Source organism: Pagrus pagrus, assembly GCF_965226575.1.
Source record: "Pagrus pagrus genome assembly, chromosome: 16".
Classification (NCBI taxonomy): Eukaryota; Metazoa; Chordata; class Actinopteri; order Spariformes; family Sparidae; genus Pagrus; species Pagrus pagrus.
The window spans coordinates 18,516,840-18,536,131 of NC_140200.1; the positions used below are offsets into that span (position 1 = coordinate 18,516,840).

General features: G+C 38.9%; 3 protein-coding genes across 5 annotated transcripts; 1 reads left to right on the forward strand and 2 right to left on the reverse strand.

Moving 5' to 3' along the window:
• ccdc25 (coiled-coil domain containing 25) lies at positions 1-3,737 on the reverse strand. The gene is made up of 9 exons (XM_084377716.1): positions 3,537-3,737; positions 3,319-3,366; positions 3,101-3,140; positions 2,855-2,906; positions 1,935-2,010; positions 1,575-1,678; positions 1,242-1,444; positions 693-738; positions 1-538 (listed from the first exon to the last, which is right to left on the reverse strand). The coding sequence occupies exons 1-9, from the start codon at positions 3,559-3,561 to the stop codon at positions 509-511; spliced, it is 624 nt and encodes a 207-aa protein (XP_084233842.1). The 5' UTR covers positions 3,562-3,737; the 3' UTR covers positions 1-508.
• A 934-nt stretch (positions 3,738-4,671) lies between these two features.
• Positions 4,672-12,485, forward strand: LOC311271811 (N-acetyltransferase ESCO2-like). 3 transcript variants are annotated; one of them, XM_084377690.1, is made up of 15 exons: positions 4,672-4,801; positions 5,881-5,948; positions 6,398-6,528; positions 6,644-6,956; positions 7,093-7,405; positions 7,533-7,654; positions 7,759-7,870; positions 8,073-8,136; positions 8,827-8,869; positions 9,140-9,278; positions 9,610-9,741; positions 10,288-10,377; positions 10,598-10,741; positions 11,404-11,588; positions 11,770-12,485. In XM_084377690.1, the coding sequence occupies exons 2-15, from the start codon at positions 5,896-5,898 to the stop codon at positions 11,900-11,902; spliced, it is 1,974 nt and encodes a 657-aa protein (XP_084233816.1). In that variant the 5' UTR covers positions 4,672-4,801; positions 5,881-5,895; the 3' UTR covers positions 11,903-12,485. The 3 variants fall into 3 exon arrangements, with proteins under 3 accessions (XP_084233816.1, XP_084233814.1, XP_084233815.1); XM_084377688.1 differs by lacking the exon at positions 4,672-4,801 and adding an exon at positions 5,639-5,733; XM_084377689.1 differs by lacking the exon at positions 4,672-4,801 and adding an exon at positions 5,684-5,778.
• A 622-nt stretch (positions 12,486-13,107) lies between these two features.
• pbk (PDZ binding kinase) lies at positions 13,108-19,292 on the reverse strand. The gene is made up of 7 exons (XM_084377708.1): positions 19,184-19,292; positions 18,372-18,533; positions 17,651-17,790; positions 16,684-16,853; positions 15,981-16,110; positions 14,012-14,212; positions 13,108-13,792 (listed from the first exon to the last, which is right to left on the reverse strand). Exons 2-7 carry the CDS (start codon positions 18,530-18,532, stop codon positions 13,563-13,565), a joined length of 1,032 nt encoding a protein of 343 aa, XP_084233834.1. The 5' UTR covers position 18,533; positions 19,184-19,292; the 3' UTR covers positions 13,108-13,562.

Consider the following 19,292-nt stretch of genomic DNA (forward strand, 5'->3'; position numbering starts at 1 on the left):
TGTAACTATAACTGTGATTTTAATTCAAACACTGAATTGTATTCAATAAAATCAGACATGCAGAGAAATGACAACATGAAGAGTGTTAGCAGAAAGGTGTGCAGGGTTATTCAAACACCCATACAACAGTTTTATCATACATCAGCATCAGTCCAAAACCCAATCAACACAGTTTTGCTTTTAAGTGTTTTCTCCCCCAAATTAATCCTCAGCGTTCTCGTCCTCCTGTGTTCCTTCTACAGTGTCCCTTGATGAAGAGGCCAGCCAGCTTGGTCTGGTTTGGAAGCAGCGTCTCGAAACCAATCAGCATGTGGAGTAAGTCCCGGCGCTGTCCGTCATTGGCTCGCTTTCTGCTCCAAGTGTCCAAAAGCAAAAAAGGTATCCATTTGTTTTTGTTTTTCCTTAATGTCATTGCAGAGTTACAGCAAGCAAAAGCAGCAGGGGAGCATCCTCACAGCAGATCTGATAGGAGGAGGATTTTGTGTGCTTGCTGCCTGGTGGTCACCTCTCACATGAAGTCGTCTGAGTCATAACCATCCTGAAAACGACATGGAGTGAAGCACGAGTTAATGTAGTCAACATTACAAGAGGTATTAAAAACTGTTCTTTAACTGAATGAAGTAGAGTGACTTCTCTGTATAATGTCAGTGAAAGCTAGACCTAAAAATATGTTTGTAAATATATGTCCTCACCTCATTAGTCTGCATATTTTCAGACTTCATCAGTGATGTATAGTTCCTGGAGAGAGAACCCAAAACAAAACAAATTGATGAATGTAACTCAATCAAATTTTACACCAAAATGTTAAATGTTAATGTCAAGCAGCTGAATGTGAAACCTGCTCGGATTTAAGTATGATGATGTTTGTTTTCAGTCAAGAATTAAAAGCTAGAATTTCCCCAAAATATACAGTATAGTCGGTAAGATGTTGATCATCTGAGTTCAAACCAACTTTACTGAAACAATGTCAAGGAAAAAAAATCCCACCCAAAATACAGAGGACCAAAACTGCCAAAAATAAAAAATAAATACGTTAATTGCTCAACAAATAAATAAATTACTCAATAAATAAATGAATACTGAGCCTGGCCACTGGTTTGGGATCAAAGCATCTATAATTGATCAACAAAAAAGTGAGAAGTTGACCCCATGACACACATTTATTTATGGAGTCATTCATTTATTTTTGATTTGGCAGTTTTAGTCCTCCATACTAAACAATTAAAAAGCAATTTATGTACTTGAGGTCCTCCATCTCTTTTTTCCTCTTTATCTCATCCTTCTCTTTCTTCTTCTGTTCTTGGAGCTGAGCTTTCTTCTCGTTCCTCTCCTCTCTGTCTCTCGACTCTTTCTCCGCTGCCAGGTCAGGGTAGCGTTCGTCTTTTGTTTTCTCCAGGCGGTTCACGATCTCGTTGATCTTCTTCTCCACTGCTACGCTCTTCACCTGAAACACAGTGCAGGGATCAAACACCCGAAGTGGTCTGTCAGTGATGCTGCCATCCATGTGTGTAAAACAATTTGTGAGATAATCCAAAACTTTGAGTTAAGAGGGTTTTCTGTTCATTTCTACTGACGTCTCTTTGTCGATAGAAGCCGATCTGTCCGACGTCCATGTCTCCCGTTTTCTTCAGGTTGGCCCACGGTGTGTAAACCACGTTGATGTTGTTCATCTTACAGCCTGACATCATACAACATGCTTAGCTTTAATATACACTGAACACAAGGTACTACTCCATGTGTCGCATACAAAGAACAGCGGAAAGAGGCTTTGACAGGATATCTCAGGGTCTCTGTCAGCATGCAGGTTTAAAGATGATCTTAGCTCTGGTTTAACCAAACCAGAAGACACTAGGCTCATTCTGACACTCCGTTCTTGCGCCCGATATCTGATCATTCTACAAATTACAAGAAATGATCAGGAACCAGATCTTTACCTTGAATGCTGTTGTTTTTCACCAGCTGTGCGCAGTCTATCAGCACCTCTGGCGGGATATCATTTATCGTCTGACCCTAGAAAAAGACAAGCACAGTGCAATCAACAACCCTGTCCCCACATACAATTCCCTGGCAAATTGGGGGGCTGTGTCCGACAATTTTTCAAAGCTCTTTTTCACATGGTATGAGGACTTTTCCTACAGACTAATCATTGACATATTGTACAAACCAGTATGTTTTCGAGCATACAGCGGCCTTACGGGCTGCACACCGCTTTTTATTTTACAGCTTTGGTTTGCTTGTAGCCAGCACTTAACCTTTGTTGTAAAAGATTTCATATGTGAAATTAGATTTGACAGCCTTTTATGGAGATTGTCCAAATTTAGATCTACGATGGGGTATTTTACAGTTGCCATTCACTATGCTCCTGTTTACTCTGTTGCTGTCTTGTCTTGTCTTTGGATATATCTGGAAAGAGGCTCTGGGGCTAAACTACTGATACATTTGAAAATTAATTTGATAAAGCCATTACATCCGAAATTAAACTTTGGTTTCGGAGAAGGGGAATTACATACTTGTGCTCACAGTCAAGTTGAAAAACAAACAAAACTTCTAAATCATCAATATCTTCGAGGTCACAGAGCAGCAGCACATCCTGAGGGCAGATCTGGGGAATGTCTGCTGTGTTAAAGGGCTTCATACAAATAAAGTCTTATTTGTGCTGTTTTGCACTAGGTTACATGTTAACTGACCAAAGATAAAGACAACTTATATCTGCAGAAAGTAACATCAAGCCAAAGTTATTTGTACTAATGATAAACTTGTCTAACAGCCAAACTTAATAATGCACAATCAGGACTCAAGCTGGGATTTTGTGCTTAAATTTCAGTATTTCAGGTTCATTGTGCTGACTTCATACCTTTGGCAGTCTCAGATACACGTGAGCCGAAGACAGCTTGTCCACATGAAACCTGGATGTGGAAAAAAAACCCCCACACAGTTCAAACAACAAGAATTCATTCACTAATAATCAGATATATTATCTAATATACATTGATTTTAATTGCGCTTAAGATTATAAATTACAGATATTGAATAACGTATGTTTATTTAGAACAGTAACTTTTCCAGGGTGTATGATAAGAACAACAAACAGAAATCTCACCAGATGTCTTCAGGCCATCCGTACTTTATTAGATCCTCATCTGCAAAAACAATCACAGCAAGTTAGAGGTGATGCGACACCATTTAGGAGACATGAAAAATATTAGTTCAACAGAGTAATACAATAATCAGAGACAGCGCGAGACAAATGTTAAACTTATGGCAGCAACTGTGTGAAAAAGGGTGTGTGTGTCTGTGGCAAAATGATAACGAACTTACTTTCATATTTGTCTTTTCCCATGTAGATTGTGTAGGAAGGGTTCACCACTGAGAGAGACACAACAAATCGATAGTTACTGGATGAAACGAGAATATAAGATGACACGAAACACAATAAGGTCGAACAGAAAAAGGAGAAATAAAAGCCTACAGCTTTAAAGTGCATTTGCTAACCAGGCTAAAATCTAGCATTGCTGTTAGCTGGTGGCTTCACTCACCGGCACTTGTGAAGTAAAACACCATTTTAAGTGTATTAAAAGTCGCCGATAGAAGACGAGCAGTAAGTGTATACTATTCGAAAGCTTTCACACTAATTATGACCACAGAGAAATGTAAATATCTGTCTGCCGACTGATCGTTGCTGCTGTCACTTTTCGCATGTACAAGTTGACCCGGAAGTTGTTAGCTAGCTGCGTCAAGTTGCAGAGAGTTAGCATGTAGCGGACAGGAAGTACCCAAATTTGTGTTAGAAAAATAAAAGCTTGACATTCCATACATTTGACACTGTGTCCCTGTCTGGAAGTTTAAAATTTGGGAATTTCTCTGTATGCTTTTGATAGATGTTTACTCAGTTAGAAATTAGACGATTGAATGCACTGTTTTTAATTAAATTACTGTTTGTTTATCACACATACACACACACACACACACACACACACACACACTGATTATAACTATTGTGTTGCTTTTAATGGTGTATGGTAAAATGTTGTATGGTAGTGAATGAAGAAAGATAAATAATTTCTTGATCCAGCTTGAATTGTGCCATGAATCATGCATATGATGTTTGTCAACTAAAAAAGATAATTTTCCAAGTCAAGAAAGCCTTAGTCTAGATGTAAATAAAGTAAAATATAATCTAGTTTTGTGTTAAACCGCTGAGTGAACAGAAAAGTACTAAATAAGGTGAAAATCACAATAAATCTGGTCACACTGACATCTGTAGTTATGTGAAAGGGTAGATCTTCAGTTCCTATGAGCTGCTAATATACAGGAGCAGCTCTACAATGTTTAAGTTACAGGTTTGGTGACCATTCAATGAGACAACATCACTAACGTGACTTTTGGTTGTGTAGTCTTTATAATTACATATTTTCGGTCTTATATTTCATTAGTTTTATGAAAAACTGAGGCTTTCTCAAGTTGGCTGATATCAAAAATGTTTGACATGTAGAATTTTACCTACCTAATATAAATGTATTTTCCATAGACGGACTGAACAAATGCAATTTCGCAAACACGAATCTTTTACTTTGAAAGCAGGAGCCGGAAGTCGCTCCATGCCTTTACGCTGGTAACTCGATTAATACAATGTAGTGTTTCCGCTTCCGGTCCGGTTGTACAATAGTTTTTTTTTAGAGTCTGGCGCGCGCTGTTCAAAACAGAGATAAGAAACGCGGGCAGCAGGAGCAGGACAACCGACAGGAACTTCAACTTTACAACAACTTTTATCGTTTTATGTAGCACGACAGAAACGTGTGCGGTAAGATACATGCAGACACATACATGACTCTTTGTGGTGTTTTAGTACTTTGCTTGTTTATCTCCGAAATGGCGTATTTACTTTACGTGACGCAGATTAATTTAGAGACGCGTATGTCCATAAGACAGACCGCCCTGGTGTCTCGATGTATTTATTAGCTATAAAACAGAGACAAACATGGACACAAATGGCTAAATCGTTCGGCTTCTTTAGATTAGGGAACTAGTGAACTGTTTGTATCGAGGCAGTCACTTTTGTATAAGCTAATCATCCCGCCAATTATCCATTCATCTCGACTTTAGCTGTTAAATAAGCGCTTCACAAGCTGACACGTAACGCTAAGCTAACCTTAGCTAAAGTTCATGTCGAGATAATTCAAATGTGCACAGACAAGATAATATTTGGTGTCATTTCAGGCGTGAACCGTTGAGTCTAATTGATAGCGCTGATCAATAAACGCCACTACGTGCAGTCTGAGTGTAGTTTATCCTCCGGACGCTTCATGCAATGCGGCGTGGAGACACTCACGCCAAACTTCATTTGAAAATCTGTAATTTTTATCATTAAACGCACAAAAATGGACTAGTGATCCATTACGGGCTATCACGCCTCTTTCACTAATATGAAGGTTGTGGCACTGCATACGGCAGCTGTAAATGTTACAAAAGCAGTAGGTTTTTACTTTATCTGACAGTGACATTGTGCAAAGCTTTACAAAGTTTTGTAAGCCCTTGTTGCACTTTTTACCCGAGATATCCTGGCAACAAGCCTAGTAATCATTTAAACAAAGGTATTAATCATAATTTAGTTTTTAGCTACCTAACAACGTATTACTTCATCTTTAAGTCTAAGTAAATAACTTGGCTTGGAGCGTTTCTGTTTTTCTAAATCCAGTATTTCAGTAAATTGTGAAATTACCAGTGTGTTAGAGGGTAAATCCTTCCCCTTGTTTTTTGGGTTCTGCTGTATTTAATAATGTGAGCCGTCTTTGTGCAGACAAGAAACATTTTGAAGTTGAAAATTTGTAATTTTTTATATGTTAGCCTAGAATACCTACTAATGTTTCTCTGTTTGTGTAGGTGAGATTTGTGAAAATGATGCCGACTACTACCAGGAAGAGAAAGCTCCCCTCTCTGGACTCTGACAGGTGAGTTGCGAACACACTGGATTTGAGCATTTTTAAATAAGATGACTGGCTAATACAGTCAATAATATAGTCGATTAGTCTGTTTGAGTAATTTTTTAAGAAAAAAGCTAAAGATTATGTGATTCCATCTTCTTAAATGGGAATATTTTCTGATTTCTTTACTTCTCTATGACAGTGAACTAAATATCTTTGGGTTGTGGACAAAACAAGACATTTTAAGGAAGTTATCTTGGGCTTTGGGAAACACTGATTGACCTTTGCCGTCGTTTTATAGGCCAAACAGGCTGATTGATGATTTTTATAATTTGTTTATAATTTGACCAGATACGGCCTGATTTAAGTAAAAACTGAATTATTTGATGGTCTGCAGTGTTTCCACGGCTGCCTGTTTTTTGTGTATAATTTTGGTATTGGTACCAAAACTTCTCCTTCTGTGTCTTTAACTCCAGTCAACTGTCCATGAAGGGAGTGAGTGAGGAGATGTCCCCCGTGAAGAGGAGATCCCCCAGGAAGAAGCCAGTCGGGCGTCTTAACAGGGAGGACTGCCCCTCGCCACAAAAATCTCCACATAGGCTGGCAGGTGGGGGGGTGCATTGAATTAGTAGTGTTCCAAAATGCTCTATGCTTCTTTATACCACATGCTTTCTCTCATATGTGTGCATCATTTTTATCTGTTTATCCACCTTTTTTCCTAGGCTCACCAGCCAAATCACCGCGTAAATCTCCATACAAACATTCCATGGTAACAAGCTCCTTCTATGGCAAGAAGAAGCCCATCTATCTCACTCCACTAGAGAGGAAGGCCATCAAGGAGTCTCTGCCTCCACCTCCTCCTCTTCCTTCTCTTCCTTCCCCTCCTTCCCAGGAGAAAAAGAAGAATAAGAAGAATGTTAAAGGAGGCAGCAAGCCGAGAAAGGTGGCTGCAAAATCTAAAACTGCAGGAAAGATGGCGATCCAAAGCTATACGACATCTTCAAAGGCCATCAAGCTGCCTAAACTCAACAGCAGGTTTGTTGTCACAGACCAATCATAGATGCTTTGTTGGTGCTTCTGTACTGTGTTCTTGTTTCTTGACTTGTAGTTTTAGTCATCAATATATCTAAAACATTTTTTTTTGCAATTGTTGTACCATTTAATCACACAGTGTCACCGCTAAACCAGCGCCCCCCACTACAACCACTGCTCCCACCAGCAGCACCAAGCCAGAGTACAAGAAATCGATCACCATCTCTTTCAGCAGCCTGAAGCCCAAACCCAAGATCTTTGTAGGAGCTGCTTTCTTCAGCACAGGGAAGAAACCCATGTCCATGTACAAGAAATCTGTGCCAAAATCCTCAAACAGGCCCGCTTCAGCCCCAGTGAAGAGCAAAGCTACCCTGCCACAGACAAAGAGTGAGAAATCAAAGCAGCAGCCCACTGCTCCGGTGATGAACCAACCGCAGAAACCCCCTGCAGAGGTTAGAGGAGCCTTGATGTTGGTTTCAACTCTGCAGGCCAAAGACTAAGCATTTAATTTTTTCAGGAGCAAATCTTGATAATCATAATGTAACATTGACGTTATCCTGTCCTTGTTGTTGCCTGCAGACTGCCGTCCAGCCGGTGGAGACAAAAGACATGCGGCCGAGCATCAAGCAGAGAGCGAAGTTTGATCCAACGGACTGGCTGGACTCTGTTGACGAACAGCCTGAAACTCCACAGACATTAAGGTACAAATATATAATATTTAATTTGGCATGTAAATAATGTTTAATGTGCTCTTGGTCACAATTTAAAAAAAAATAAATAAATAAATCTGATCTTCTTCCGACAGCTCTCCTAAGATGTTAATCAAGAAATATGGGCTCACAAAGGAGCTGTTGATTGTGTTGACAAGGACCCCAACACCAAGTCCTGCATCCGCAGCTTCACACCTCAGTACTCAGGTACAGCAGCATACACACATGTTCACAGGTTATTGTACAGGGTTTCTTCTGGTCATGTTCATTAGAATAGATCATCTAACTTCAGTTTACCGAAGCCTGATCTTAGCTGCCGTTCTTAATCATTACTAGAAATCGATGGTTAAATAATAATGGTGTTGATCTTGAATTATTCAGCAATTTTTACAATGTTGAACCTTTTCAGGATGTTTCTCTGACAGACCTGAGTGACATCAGTCCCATCAATGATGCTGCCAGCCCACCTAAAGGTACACAAACCCGCACAATGTTCATGTATAAATGCCTCTGTTGCTGATTTGACTTCAGTGAGAAACTAAACGCATTTCCATCAATGTATTTTTATGCACATTTTGAGTTATCGCATTACAACAGGTTTTAGGAAAGGGATAAAAGTGAAAAAAAGGTTCCAATTTCACAAACACATGAGGTGGTTCAAAAAAGGAATGAAATGCTGTATCTGCACAAGTTGTTTTGTAGAAACTGTTTAACTCCTGTCGCTGAGTTTCTGCTTTGAATGATGGCAGCAGATTAAAGAAAGATTTCTTCATCGCCCCACATAAATCCATCTGATTTAACCTTTTTTGTTTTACATGAAGTAAAATTAAGTCATATTTCCATTTGTTTGCGCCTTCTTTTCTGCATTTGGCTTTCCAACCAGAGAATTGATGCCACCTACTGCTTATCTTAATAAACCAGCTTTTTATAATTGCATAACTGAAGTAGATAAGGAAAATAACATTAATATGCATTTTCTTTTGCTGACCTTTTCTCAAAATATGGGCTTAATTTGTGATGATTCAGATGGAAACACAGCTGCTGACTGTCACACATCAAACCCTGGAGACTTCAGAAGCTTCATCCAGTTCACTGTATGCTGTTTGAAATATCACTCTTGTACCATGAAAGCTTTATTGAAAATATTTGTGTTTTCTCCTCAGAATCGGCAGCGTTGTATCCCATCTTTGGCTCTGCCTCCAAGAGGTGAGACAGTCTAATTGTCAACATTTCAGCAGTTAATGTGGCACTATGAGAGATATCTGGAAAACAGGAAGTTTAGGGATGCTTTTAGATTCTCGCAGAAGAAATTTCTTCCAGCATGTTTATTCTCCTCAGTAAAGCATGAAGATGGTTAGCAAGAGGATGAGCAATAAAATATGTTACATTTTGTTTTACATTTCTCTCCCTTTGACAAAGCCTTTTGCATTAACGCAGATGTCACTAAAGTATGTTCTGTTATTTGCGGTCTTGTAGGTCAAGGAAAGCTTTGCAGCCACCAGTGTCCAGCAGCACCCCCTCTGGCCCAGTAACATCACTGCAGGCTACTTCCTCAGTCAAAGAGCGACCTGCTCGCAGGAGGAAAGAGAAACAGGACGACGATCAGCTCATCATTGTACGTTAATGTTGATATTCTTCTGTGTGCAGGGTGGAGCCCTACAGTTTGGTACATAGTTAAGGCTAGCATGCATCTGAAGGCCCAGAGAACATTTTTCAAGGCTGATGCTGATATTTTAGATTGAAGCTGATTCATTTTGTGTGCCAAAAGTTCAAAATCTTACCAAGATTTTAATGCCAACTACAGAAAATGCAAAAACGAGGTTGGTTGGAGGGAAATTGGGTTTGTGTCATCTTCCCTTCTTTTATTGGACTCCCACATATTTTTCTTCCCGCGTGTGTGTGTGTGTGTGTGTTGACTGTATTTTTCTCTGTATTTTGCTCATCAGGACGCAGGCCAGAAGCAGTTTGGAGCGACAACCTGCAGCTCATGTGGGATGGTGTACAGTGCAGACAACCCAGAGGACAATTTCCAACACACCCAGTTCCACCAGCGCTTCCTTGAATCCATCAAATTTGTGGTAAAACTTCCTTTCTTTAATCTTAATCTTAACTCAATAGTATGGAGACATCTACATCTTAAAGTGTAGAGATATTCAAGTTATAAAACCATAAAAGTGTGCGCAGTTTTTTTTTTTTAAATAAATATGCACCCGTCACTGCGTCTTTTTTTTTTGATTGTGCAGAGAAATACTAATTCACATAGACTAACATTAAAATCCCACTTTGAGTTTACTTTCATCAGTTTTTGTTAAAGTTGCTGTTTATCATGTTGAAATTATATTTGTCAAAGTCGGAGTAATCAGAATTGGTTCTGATTGGTCTCCTGATTAAATGGCACCATCGTCTCTTTAAATTGTGACGATGACCCCATCTTACCCGTAGTGCTGGCTGTCCCTTCAATCTCTCTTCTTTGTCACAGAGATGATTAAGTGGCTTGTTTTTATTTTGAAGTAGTTTTATATTTTGCAGAGATCTGCTGTCAGGAGTTTGTTTCATGGGAAGGTTAGTTTGATCTTGAGTTTGTCTGTTTGCAACTGCAGCTTCTTTTCTCTCTTATGATTCAGGGATGGAAGAAGGAACGGGTGGTGGCCGAGTTCTGGGATGGAAAAATTCTCCTGGTCATGCCAGATGATCCCAAATATGCCATCAAAAAGGTTTGGGGTTTGCACTTGAGCATATTGTGTGTCGTAAAATATGTCACCACTTAAGTCTGTAAAAATCACAGTTCAGCTTTCCTGTCAGTGTGTCATATTTGATGTGGCGTGAAAGACTTACTGGGAGAACGTTTGTTTGTCTTCTGCTTGTACAGGTGTTTAAAGTTGTTTGTCCATGTTTGCTTTTGTGCTTTCTTCCTCACAATGTGCTTGTTTTCAGGCTGAGGACGTGCGGCGCGTAGCAGACAACGAGTTGGGTTTCCAGCAGGTGACTCTGAGCAGACCCACACAGGCCAAGACCTACCTCTTCATCAACACAGAGCGCATGGTGGTCGGATGTCTCGTCGCTGAACCGATACGTCAGGTAGGGCTGGAGATTAACCATAAAGTTATATTTTCTCTTTTTATTTGAAGGGTGTGAACAGCCTTGAAGAGAAAAATATCCAGTTATTGACGAGGAGATTATATATTATCATATGTAAAAACCAGAGCTGCAACAATAAGACAATCAAAAGGAAAATGACCAATTATTTTGGTAATTGATTAATCATTTCTGAGGTTTTTTAAGCAAAAATGTCCAACTTTTGCTGGTTCCATCTTTAGATGTGAAGAATTGCTTCTTTTCTTTGACATTTATGACGCTAAATGTCTTTTGGTTTTGGGTCGTTGGTTGGACAAAAGAAGCAGTCATCATTTTCGGCTCTTGGAAATTGTGATTGTGTGAGCGTTTTTAACGTCTTTTTAGAGTAATAAGCGTGGATTAAAAACATATTAGTGGTAGTGTAAGTATGATATGAACACGATGTTGAGGGTCATCTGTTTTTTTCTCTACATTGTTTACAAAAACATCAGACAAAATTATTATACTTTTATGAAAAGAACAGAAACTAACTTTTTATATGTGGGAAAAGTTGATGCAAATATATAAAAATTATAGGTACACGCTCAACAGTAAATTGCGGCTCTTCAGTGCCTCGCTAATGTTGATTGGGTCCTGACAGACGGTTTCACTTTTTGTCCCTTCAGGCTTACAGAGTCCTGGAGCAGCCGGACCGACACAAGGATATGACAAAGGACGACTTCATGGAGCGACATCGAGCCTGGTGCTGCTCCACCGTCCCAGAACAAGCTCTGTGTGGGGTCAGTCGGATCTGGGTCTTCAGTCTGGCCAGACGACAGAGCATCGCAACCCGTATGTTGGACACAGTCAGGTACGATGTCACACTCAACAAAAATCTTATCGTCTTATCTTTCCTGTATAAATGTAATGATACTTCAAACTTCAAATGATTCCCCAAATTTTGAAACGTCACTGTCTGTTTGGGATATCTTGCCACTAGAGCCAGTATCATTCCTCTCAATAATAATAGTTACATGTTGTTGTTTTTTTAGGAGCAGCTTCATGTACGGCAGCCATCTAACCAAGGAAGAAATCGCCTTCTCTGACCCAACACCTGACGGCAAACAGTTCGCAACCAAGTACTGCAACACACCAACCTTCCTCGTTTACAACTTCATCGCATGAAGTGTGTAAAGAATTAAAGACGTGGAAATTAAAGGTGCATTACTGTTTTAACTGACGTGGAATTGTAAGTATTGCAGATAAACAGATCCTGAGGCAGTTGTTTAATTGTCTTTTATATGCAGAGCAATAACTGTTCGGGTTTTTAATTCTTGACAAGGACAGGCTTTAGTTTGTGTTGAAGACTGTGTGATAAGCTTCAGTTGTGTAATTATATTACATTCATGTTCAGGATTAAGTAGGTCTAGAGTTTTAAAAGGTACGCCTGTTCTCATCAGTATTTATACTCAGTAATGCTTAATTTACTGCTGAATGTATGTTAGCAGTGTTTTCAGATGTTTATATTCTGCAGTGACTGAAAGTTCAGCTTGAATTTGAGGATTTGTTGGGATCATTTTTGTCTTTTTGCATCTCAGAAAACTGTTTTGATACATTAATTTTATTGTTCAGATAGCTCGAGGTATTCTGGACGTTTTTGGAAGGAAAATATGTTGATAGACCTGTTGAAGGGTGGATGCCGTTATTGTTTAAAGGGCATTCTTCTTTGTAAATACACTTAATAAACATATTGCCTTTTGTTTTATGACCCCAATTGTGTTTCTTGATTGCATACTAACTAGGGGTAGACCGATTTATTGGGGCCGATCATCGTATTGGTGATTTTTCTGTCAGATTGCCGATAAAATAAAACAATTTAAAAATGCGCTACCTTAACTCTGATGCAGCATCCTCTCACTCATGTTTATACAGTAAATCTGAAGAAAATATTGGAAACAGCCAGCCTGGCCCTATCAGAGGGTAGCGAAAGTGGTCAATCAGCACTTCTAAAGCTCACTAATCAACGTTGGATCTTGTTTTAATCTTAAAAAAAGCATAAAAACAAGTTGTGGTTTTACAATGAGTTTTGCAATTAGGTTGCTAGTAGGTGGATTTGTTACTTTAGCAGAACCAGGCTGTTTCCCCTCATTCCCAGTCTTTATGCTAAGCTTAGACAACCTGCTGCTTGCTGTAGAGTCGTATTGATCATCTTGTAGTTGCACACAAAAAGCATTTCTATTTTAACGTCTTTTTTTCTGGAATGTGTTTTTACGCTAGAAAGTGTAGGGAACACTAAAAAACAAAAGCAGATGGTATTGCAGATTGCTGTTTACCAAGGCTGCAGTACATTCTACCACTTAACTTGCCAGATATTGAAAAGGTAAAATAAAAACAGTAGCTCAAGAGTTTAATCAAGAGAAAGTTTACAGAGGTTGAGAAACAAACATACAGACTAGAGTAATTTCAAGAAGAATTCAGGAGAGGAAAGTAAAATACAGCAAAGACAACATACAAATAAATGACAGACGAATGTTCTCATGATTGTGTCAACAGAAAAAGATGTACAGTACAGAGATGACACTACGCTTTTGTAGCTTATGTCTAGGCTGGATCCTCTTAACAGTTATGTTTCCAGGAGGTTTCTACTTCTGGGTTAGCACAATAAACTAGTAAACAGGATAAACTGTCCGGGATTCAGGTTGTGTTTATATACCCTGCAATCTTTAATATAAATCCCTGACAAAAATCCTTAAACCCGTCATTACATAGTAGTCTGGATCCTGAACACCCGACAACATTCCTGACCTGTAGCTCTAAGATCAAAATGCAGAATTAGTTGTGTAAATCAGTCGATAACGATCACCTCACTGGGAGTTTTATCCAGTGGGCTGTTGCTCTCCAAAGCCTGGACGATCTGGCCAGCCGAGGGTCTCTTCTTGGGGTCTTCCTCTGTACAGAGGTAGAAGAGCTCCACCATCCTGCGGTACGAGCTGCCCAGAGCCTCGGCATCCAGCACCGGCCTCGTCCCCAACCTCTCGTAGTAGGCATCCTCATCAAAAATCTCCATGGAGTCCTCTGAAATACAGACGCAGGATTTTTAACACATCATAAAATCTAAACGGGAAGTAATTATGATTAATTTTTAACTTGAGTTAATGAATGAATGAATGAATGAGACTGCAGGATGTAAAATTTAAGAGAAATGAAAAGGAAAAATAACTACTCCTTCACACATTGCATGCAAATGTAAAGAGGGTAAATTTCAGGGCTTCCAGAGGCCACAAAGCGTCTCACCTTCATCCTCTTCATCATCATCATCATTATCATCATCGTCCAGCATCTCCAGATGAGGCATGGCCAGGGTCATCATCTCCCAGAGAGTCAGACCGAAGGCATAGATGTCAGCCTTGTCGGTGATATCTCCTCCTTCCTCATCCAGAGCTTCCTTTGGTTTCCACGGCTCTGTGCCGATGTACACCGCCTTTGGATTGGACACTGAGGACAGAGAGAAGAGAAACATTGTGAATTTAACAATGACCAAAAAGACCAGTCAATCTGTATATGGTTGTGCAATGGTGTAACTTCCAAACACAAAGCTCATGTTCAAAGCAAGATCCAGAAGATTGCAATTAGTTTAAATCAAATTAAAAATGGAGGAGACCCCCACTGGCTGATGACAGGAATGCACAAGAAGAGACTGAAGAATGAATGTTTCTGTCTGGGCACAGAAACAAAGCTAATCCACTGTAAACAATCATTTCCACCCACATCTTCTCTGCCAATTCTGTGCTTTGGTCCATGATTACTCCCATTTATACACACACTCTTACAAACACACACACAGTCTGAACTGCTCTATATATTTTATAACAGTATTATTAAATATAGGTTAGGTGATGAACAGATTGTTTTAATGGCACAACATGGTTCAATTTAAAGAGGTAAGTCTGGTGAAGTTCTATACTTTTCTTATTGTCCACAAATACCATTTAAAGACCAAAACCAACAGGACTATGGAAGCCCCGAGGGGCAAGGAAATTATTTTCTTCTGGTGATCCATCATCTAAGTCTGATCTCATTTGTTTTGTCTCCTGTGTTTGTGAATTGCGAACTGGTGACTCCGAGTGAGAAAAAATTTAATAAAAAACATTTTTTAAATATTTTCAAGAGAATTTTTTTTCATGTGTGAAACAGAGTGAAACAAACATTTCATGAGAATTTCTCCCCCCATTTGTGATACCGAGTGAAGAAGAATTTTCAGGGGTGAAAAAATTGTTTTCAGGCAAAAAAAATCGTACTTTTCAATCACCTTGAATTGCTACACTGTCAGTTATTCTGTTAGCCTCATGCACAATCTGATTTTGTATTTGATTATATGTTTATATTCATATATATTTGTGTTGAAATATATCACACATATTTAGAATTATTCTTGCACTGTTTTTACTTTTAAATCATCCTACTTTTGCAATACATGCACTGTTTCTGACTTTGCAGTTGAACTTCCTTCATTTGCACATACTCTAATCATACTGACATCTCTGCAGTAGTTCCGGTGGCCAGACTCAGTCCATTACTACATTTTTACTATTGTATTCTTGTGTGTATTGGTGTTTTGGAAACGTCATATAAGCTACTGGAAGCCTAATTTCCCTTGGGATCAATAAACTATTTATCTAACTATTCTATCCATCCATCCATCCATCCATCCATCTATCATCACACACACACGCAAATGCACTCTTGTTTCAATTATGTTTGATGAAAATGATAGTGCTGCTGAAAGAAACCTATTTAAAGATCTTTATTTTTTTCAGTGGGAACCAGTGGACTCATCTGAGTGACAAAGTCAGAGTGGGGAAACTGGAAAGTAGTGTGAGATTTTTGGTTTTGGTCTGTTCATGGGATTTTGTTGACATTAATGTCGGCTTTATCTTTAATAAAATAAGTATTGGTCCAAAGTCAACGCTGAAAATATGATATCTCCTCAGTTGAAACCTTTTGGTTGATTGTTTTGGGTCCGACTTTAAAACAAAATCTTGACTGAGTGCCATATTTTTCCCTGCTCATCTACGTCCAAAGTGACATGGTCTCTGTAACTAAAGATGAAAGATTTACATACTTTGAGCAAATACAGTTTATCATTTTTAAGATATCGCTGAACTCTGTGAGCACTTTTGGGAAGTTTTTGGCTCAGACTCGCTCTTCAAATCAGAGCTACTTGGATGATTTTTATCTTGACTTCCATGAACACAATCATTACCTTTCATGTTCTCATCCAGCTGCAGAGACACACCGACATCACAGATCTTGACGGTCTCAAAGTCGCCTTTGATGACAACATTACATGACTTCATGTCCCCATGCAGCAGCTTCTTCTCATTGTGAAGATACTGTAGAGAGAAACAACGCATTCCTGATACACGTGACTTAACGCTATCCTTCTGTGTTTATATTGTTCTGTTAAACAATCATGCTTTCTAAAAACAAATTCAAAGATGGATCGAGAAGAGACTAATCTGATTGGGAAAAGAATGAAATAGTGATGTTTTGAGTGTGTTTTTCTTTGATTTCCAACAGATACTTCATCTAAAAAAAATGTCTTCACTTATTCTTCTTGACTTGTAACTAAAAAAAAACAGCGTTTAAATAAAGGGCTGGAAAATTACTTTATAGTGGGGTAAAAAAGAAAGTTTCATCACAAACTGAATTGTGAATTGTGATGAAACTTGCTTTTTCCCCCACTATTTTTTCACTTTAGTCAAAAAATAACTTTTCAGGATATTGGAGGATGATTAAGATGAGTAGGAGAAGAGATTAGCTATAATGTTTAAAAGAGAGAAATATAAGAGCAGCTGATCATGTCACATGAGTTAGCTACACGTGTGACGTTAATCCAGCTGTAATTGTATCCAATCTAGATAAGACACTTGCTTACACTAGTTAGAAGAGAGTCCATGATTTACCTGAAGGCCACGAGCAACATGCAGTGCTACTTTTTCTATGTTGGCAGCAGGGAAAGCTTTGAGGCCGTCCTCTTTCCTCTTCTCTATCAGGTCGTTGAGGGACTGCTCTCCTCCATACTCCATGGCCAGACACTTTGATCCATCTTTGGCCGTGGTGAAGGCACGAAACCCTGGATATAAGCAAATACATTTATTATGATGGAACAAAATAAAGCCTAAGTTTCAGCATTTGCTGCCACATTTATCCACTCAACATGAATCTTTAGCAAGCAACTAGCAAGGTATTTTTTCCCTGCATGTTTCAGAATTTAGAAAATTTAGGAATTATAGAACCCAGTGGCCATTGTAGAGGGAAAGTGTTGTAAATGTTGGGAGGCCTTTATCAATTTTATGATCAACTGTGATTGCTCACTTAAGTGTGAAATGTCCCTTAAAGGCATTCCTGTAGTTTACATTGATGCTAGTGACACAAATAAATAAACTATACGAGTGAAGTTCAAGGATACAATAATTCTTCTATGTATTCTTTTCTAAAGAACCAGACACTGCGTCTTTTAAGGTTGTCACAAGTACCGATAATCTGATACTTCTTCGATACCATATGTTTATAACAATACAATTAGTTAGTTATACATTTGACAGTATCCAAAGTACTGAGGATACAAAATATACAGTATAGATATACAGTCAGATTTTCTGTTCAAGGCTGCACAGATAAACATTATTCCAAATGTTTTGGTAACTGTTCAATGACTTTTCCTGCAACAGCACAGTGTGCAGGTTGTTAAAAAAACAAAGGTTTAACGTTGCTGTGGTAACGAAAGAGGTATCGAGTATCAGTTTTTAATACTACTATAGTATCGAAGTGTAAAATTCTGGTATCCTGACAAACGAAAGTGTCTGTTACACTGGCCAAGTGATCAATACATCACAGTGATTGCACCACAGGCCTGTTTTCGTGTCTTACCAACAATATTTGGATGATTGATTCCCTTCAGGACCTTTGCCTCCGCATTCAGGCGCTTCTGGTAAACCGCCATCTGTTTGGTTGCACACCTGCTGTTGATCTTCTTGACAGCCCAGGGAGATGCATTCAGCTTTCCCATTCTAGGATGAATTCGATCAACAACATACACATTATACGGTGACTTGTTTTAATATTATTTTTACACAGACATGAAGGCGTTCCTATGCAGTAGTTTGGGAAACATCACCACTGAACATTGTTATTGGCAATTTATGCTGCGGACTATTTTCACTCAAATGATTTATGAATGCATGAAACATCATGCACACATAGGGCAATTTAATAAGGACTTGCTCATTAAAAGCCCACACATTATTCATCATGATGACCTAATAATCTTTAACAAAGGTTTAGGCTCTCCTCAGCCATCCAGTATGTATCCAAAATACACTTATCTGCTTCTTTTTCAATAAAATGTACATTTCAGAAGGTGTTCTCTTATCCCAAAAGTATTCTTTATGAACCACACGTGATAAAACTGCAACAGACCCTGTCAGATATTTCAAATATAATGCCTGGCATGTACATTTACCAATGAACAAAACATGTCAAAACTGTCAGGAGTACAGTGCAGAAGTGTTGGATCGAGAGAACAAATGAGGAGATACATGGTGAGTGAGGTGTAAATCAATGTATTAGTTAATGAGAGAGCACTACAAACCTGTTCATGAGGTAAACGTTGACTCCAGTCCCACAGCCCAACTTCTTCATGAAAGGTGAAGCAGGGATGGTGACTGGGGTTCCTCCGTTGCTTCCAAAGCTCTTAACTCTGGCAGTTTTTGGGGTCTTGAATGCGCCCTCATCAGTGGCAGGGGAGGCCATTCTGTCCAGGGAAAACAAATAACAATAGTTAACATGGGAAAACATATTGTGTGATACAGCTAATGACCCAAACACATAACAACTATATATACTGAGCTACACTATGAACGTTCCTAAGGCTTGTACTATAACATGACTTAAAAAAGTTAATGTTTTATAGAAGCAAGTGAGGTTTCGTGTATGTGATACAAGCTGAATTCAAATCTGAAGTATCTCGTGTTACCCAGTTAGCATGTATGACGTGACGTTGTCCATTAATAAGTAAAATGACAAAAAATGCCAAATTTTGAATGGAGTCTGGCATAATGGTTCCTCATTTCTAATGGCGTTGTGAATGTCAGTTTGCTCAAAATGCTACATTAAACAGAGAAATCTTGTCAGTGTTAGACAGCTGCAAAATTAGTGGCAATTTAAACTTAGAACAACATATGCTAGATGGATTAGATAGCTTGTTTGTCAACAACACATTACTTTTGGTGAACATTTAGCCAGCAGTGACGAACTTAGCGTAAACGGCAGCTAAAATTAACGTCAACCGCTAAATCACTTGACAAGTTCCTGATGTTAACATGGCGATAGTACGATTAAAGTTGTCATTATTGTGTTTTGAGTCAGCTAACTTAATCATTTAGTCCATAAATGTAACATTACCTGCGTTTTCTTTCTCTGTCACAACAAAACTGCTGCAGTTAAAACGCGCCGAACATTCAAAATGTGGCTCTGTCGCTTTACGGATGCCGCGGAGGAACAAACTGAGCGA

Bases quoted from the DNA above. Each gene is read 5' to 3' on its own strand.
- LOC311271811 (XM_084377690.1), top strand. From the start codon at position 5,896: ATGATGCCGACTACTACCAGGAAGAGAAAGCTCCCCTCTCTGGACTCT. The intron at 7,655-7,758 runs GTACAAATATAT...TTCTTCCGACAG, and splicing joins GAAACTCCACAGACATTAAG to CTCTCCTAAGATGTTAATCA. The intron at 11,589-11,769 runs GTACGATGTCAC...TTGTTTTTTTAG, and splicing joins CGTATGTTGGACACAGTCAG to GAGCAGCTTCATGTACGGCA.
- ccdc25 (XM_084377716.1), bottom strand. From the start codon at position 3,561: ATGGTGTTTTACTTCACAAGTGCCG. The intron at 1,679-1,934 runs GTAAAGATCTGG...GTATGATGTCAG, and splicing joins GAAAAACAACAGCATTCAAG to GCTGTAAGATGAACAACATC. The intron at 739-1,241 runs GTACATAAATTG...TTCTCTCTCCAG, and splicing joins AAAGAGATGGAGGACCTCAA to GAACTATACATCACTGATGA.
- pbk (XM_084377708.1), bottom strand. From the start codon at position 18,532: ATGGCCTCCCCTGCCACTGATGAGGGCGCATTCAAGACCCCAAAAACT. The intron at 16,854-17,650 runs GTAAGACACGAA...GCTTATATCCAG, and splicing joins CAATCATCCAAATATTGTTG to GGTTTCGTGCCTTCACCACG. The intron at 14,213-15,980 runs GTAATGATTGTG...CTCTGTCCTCAG, and splicing joins GCTGGATGAGAACATGAAAG to TGTCCAATCCAAAGGCGGTG.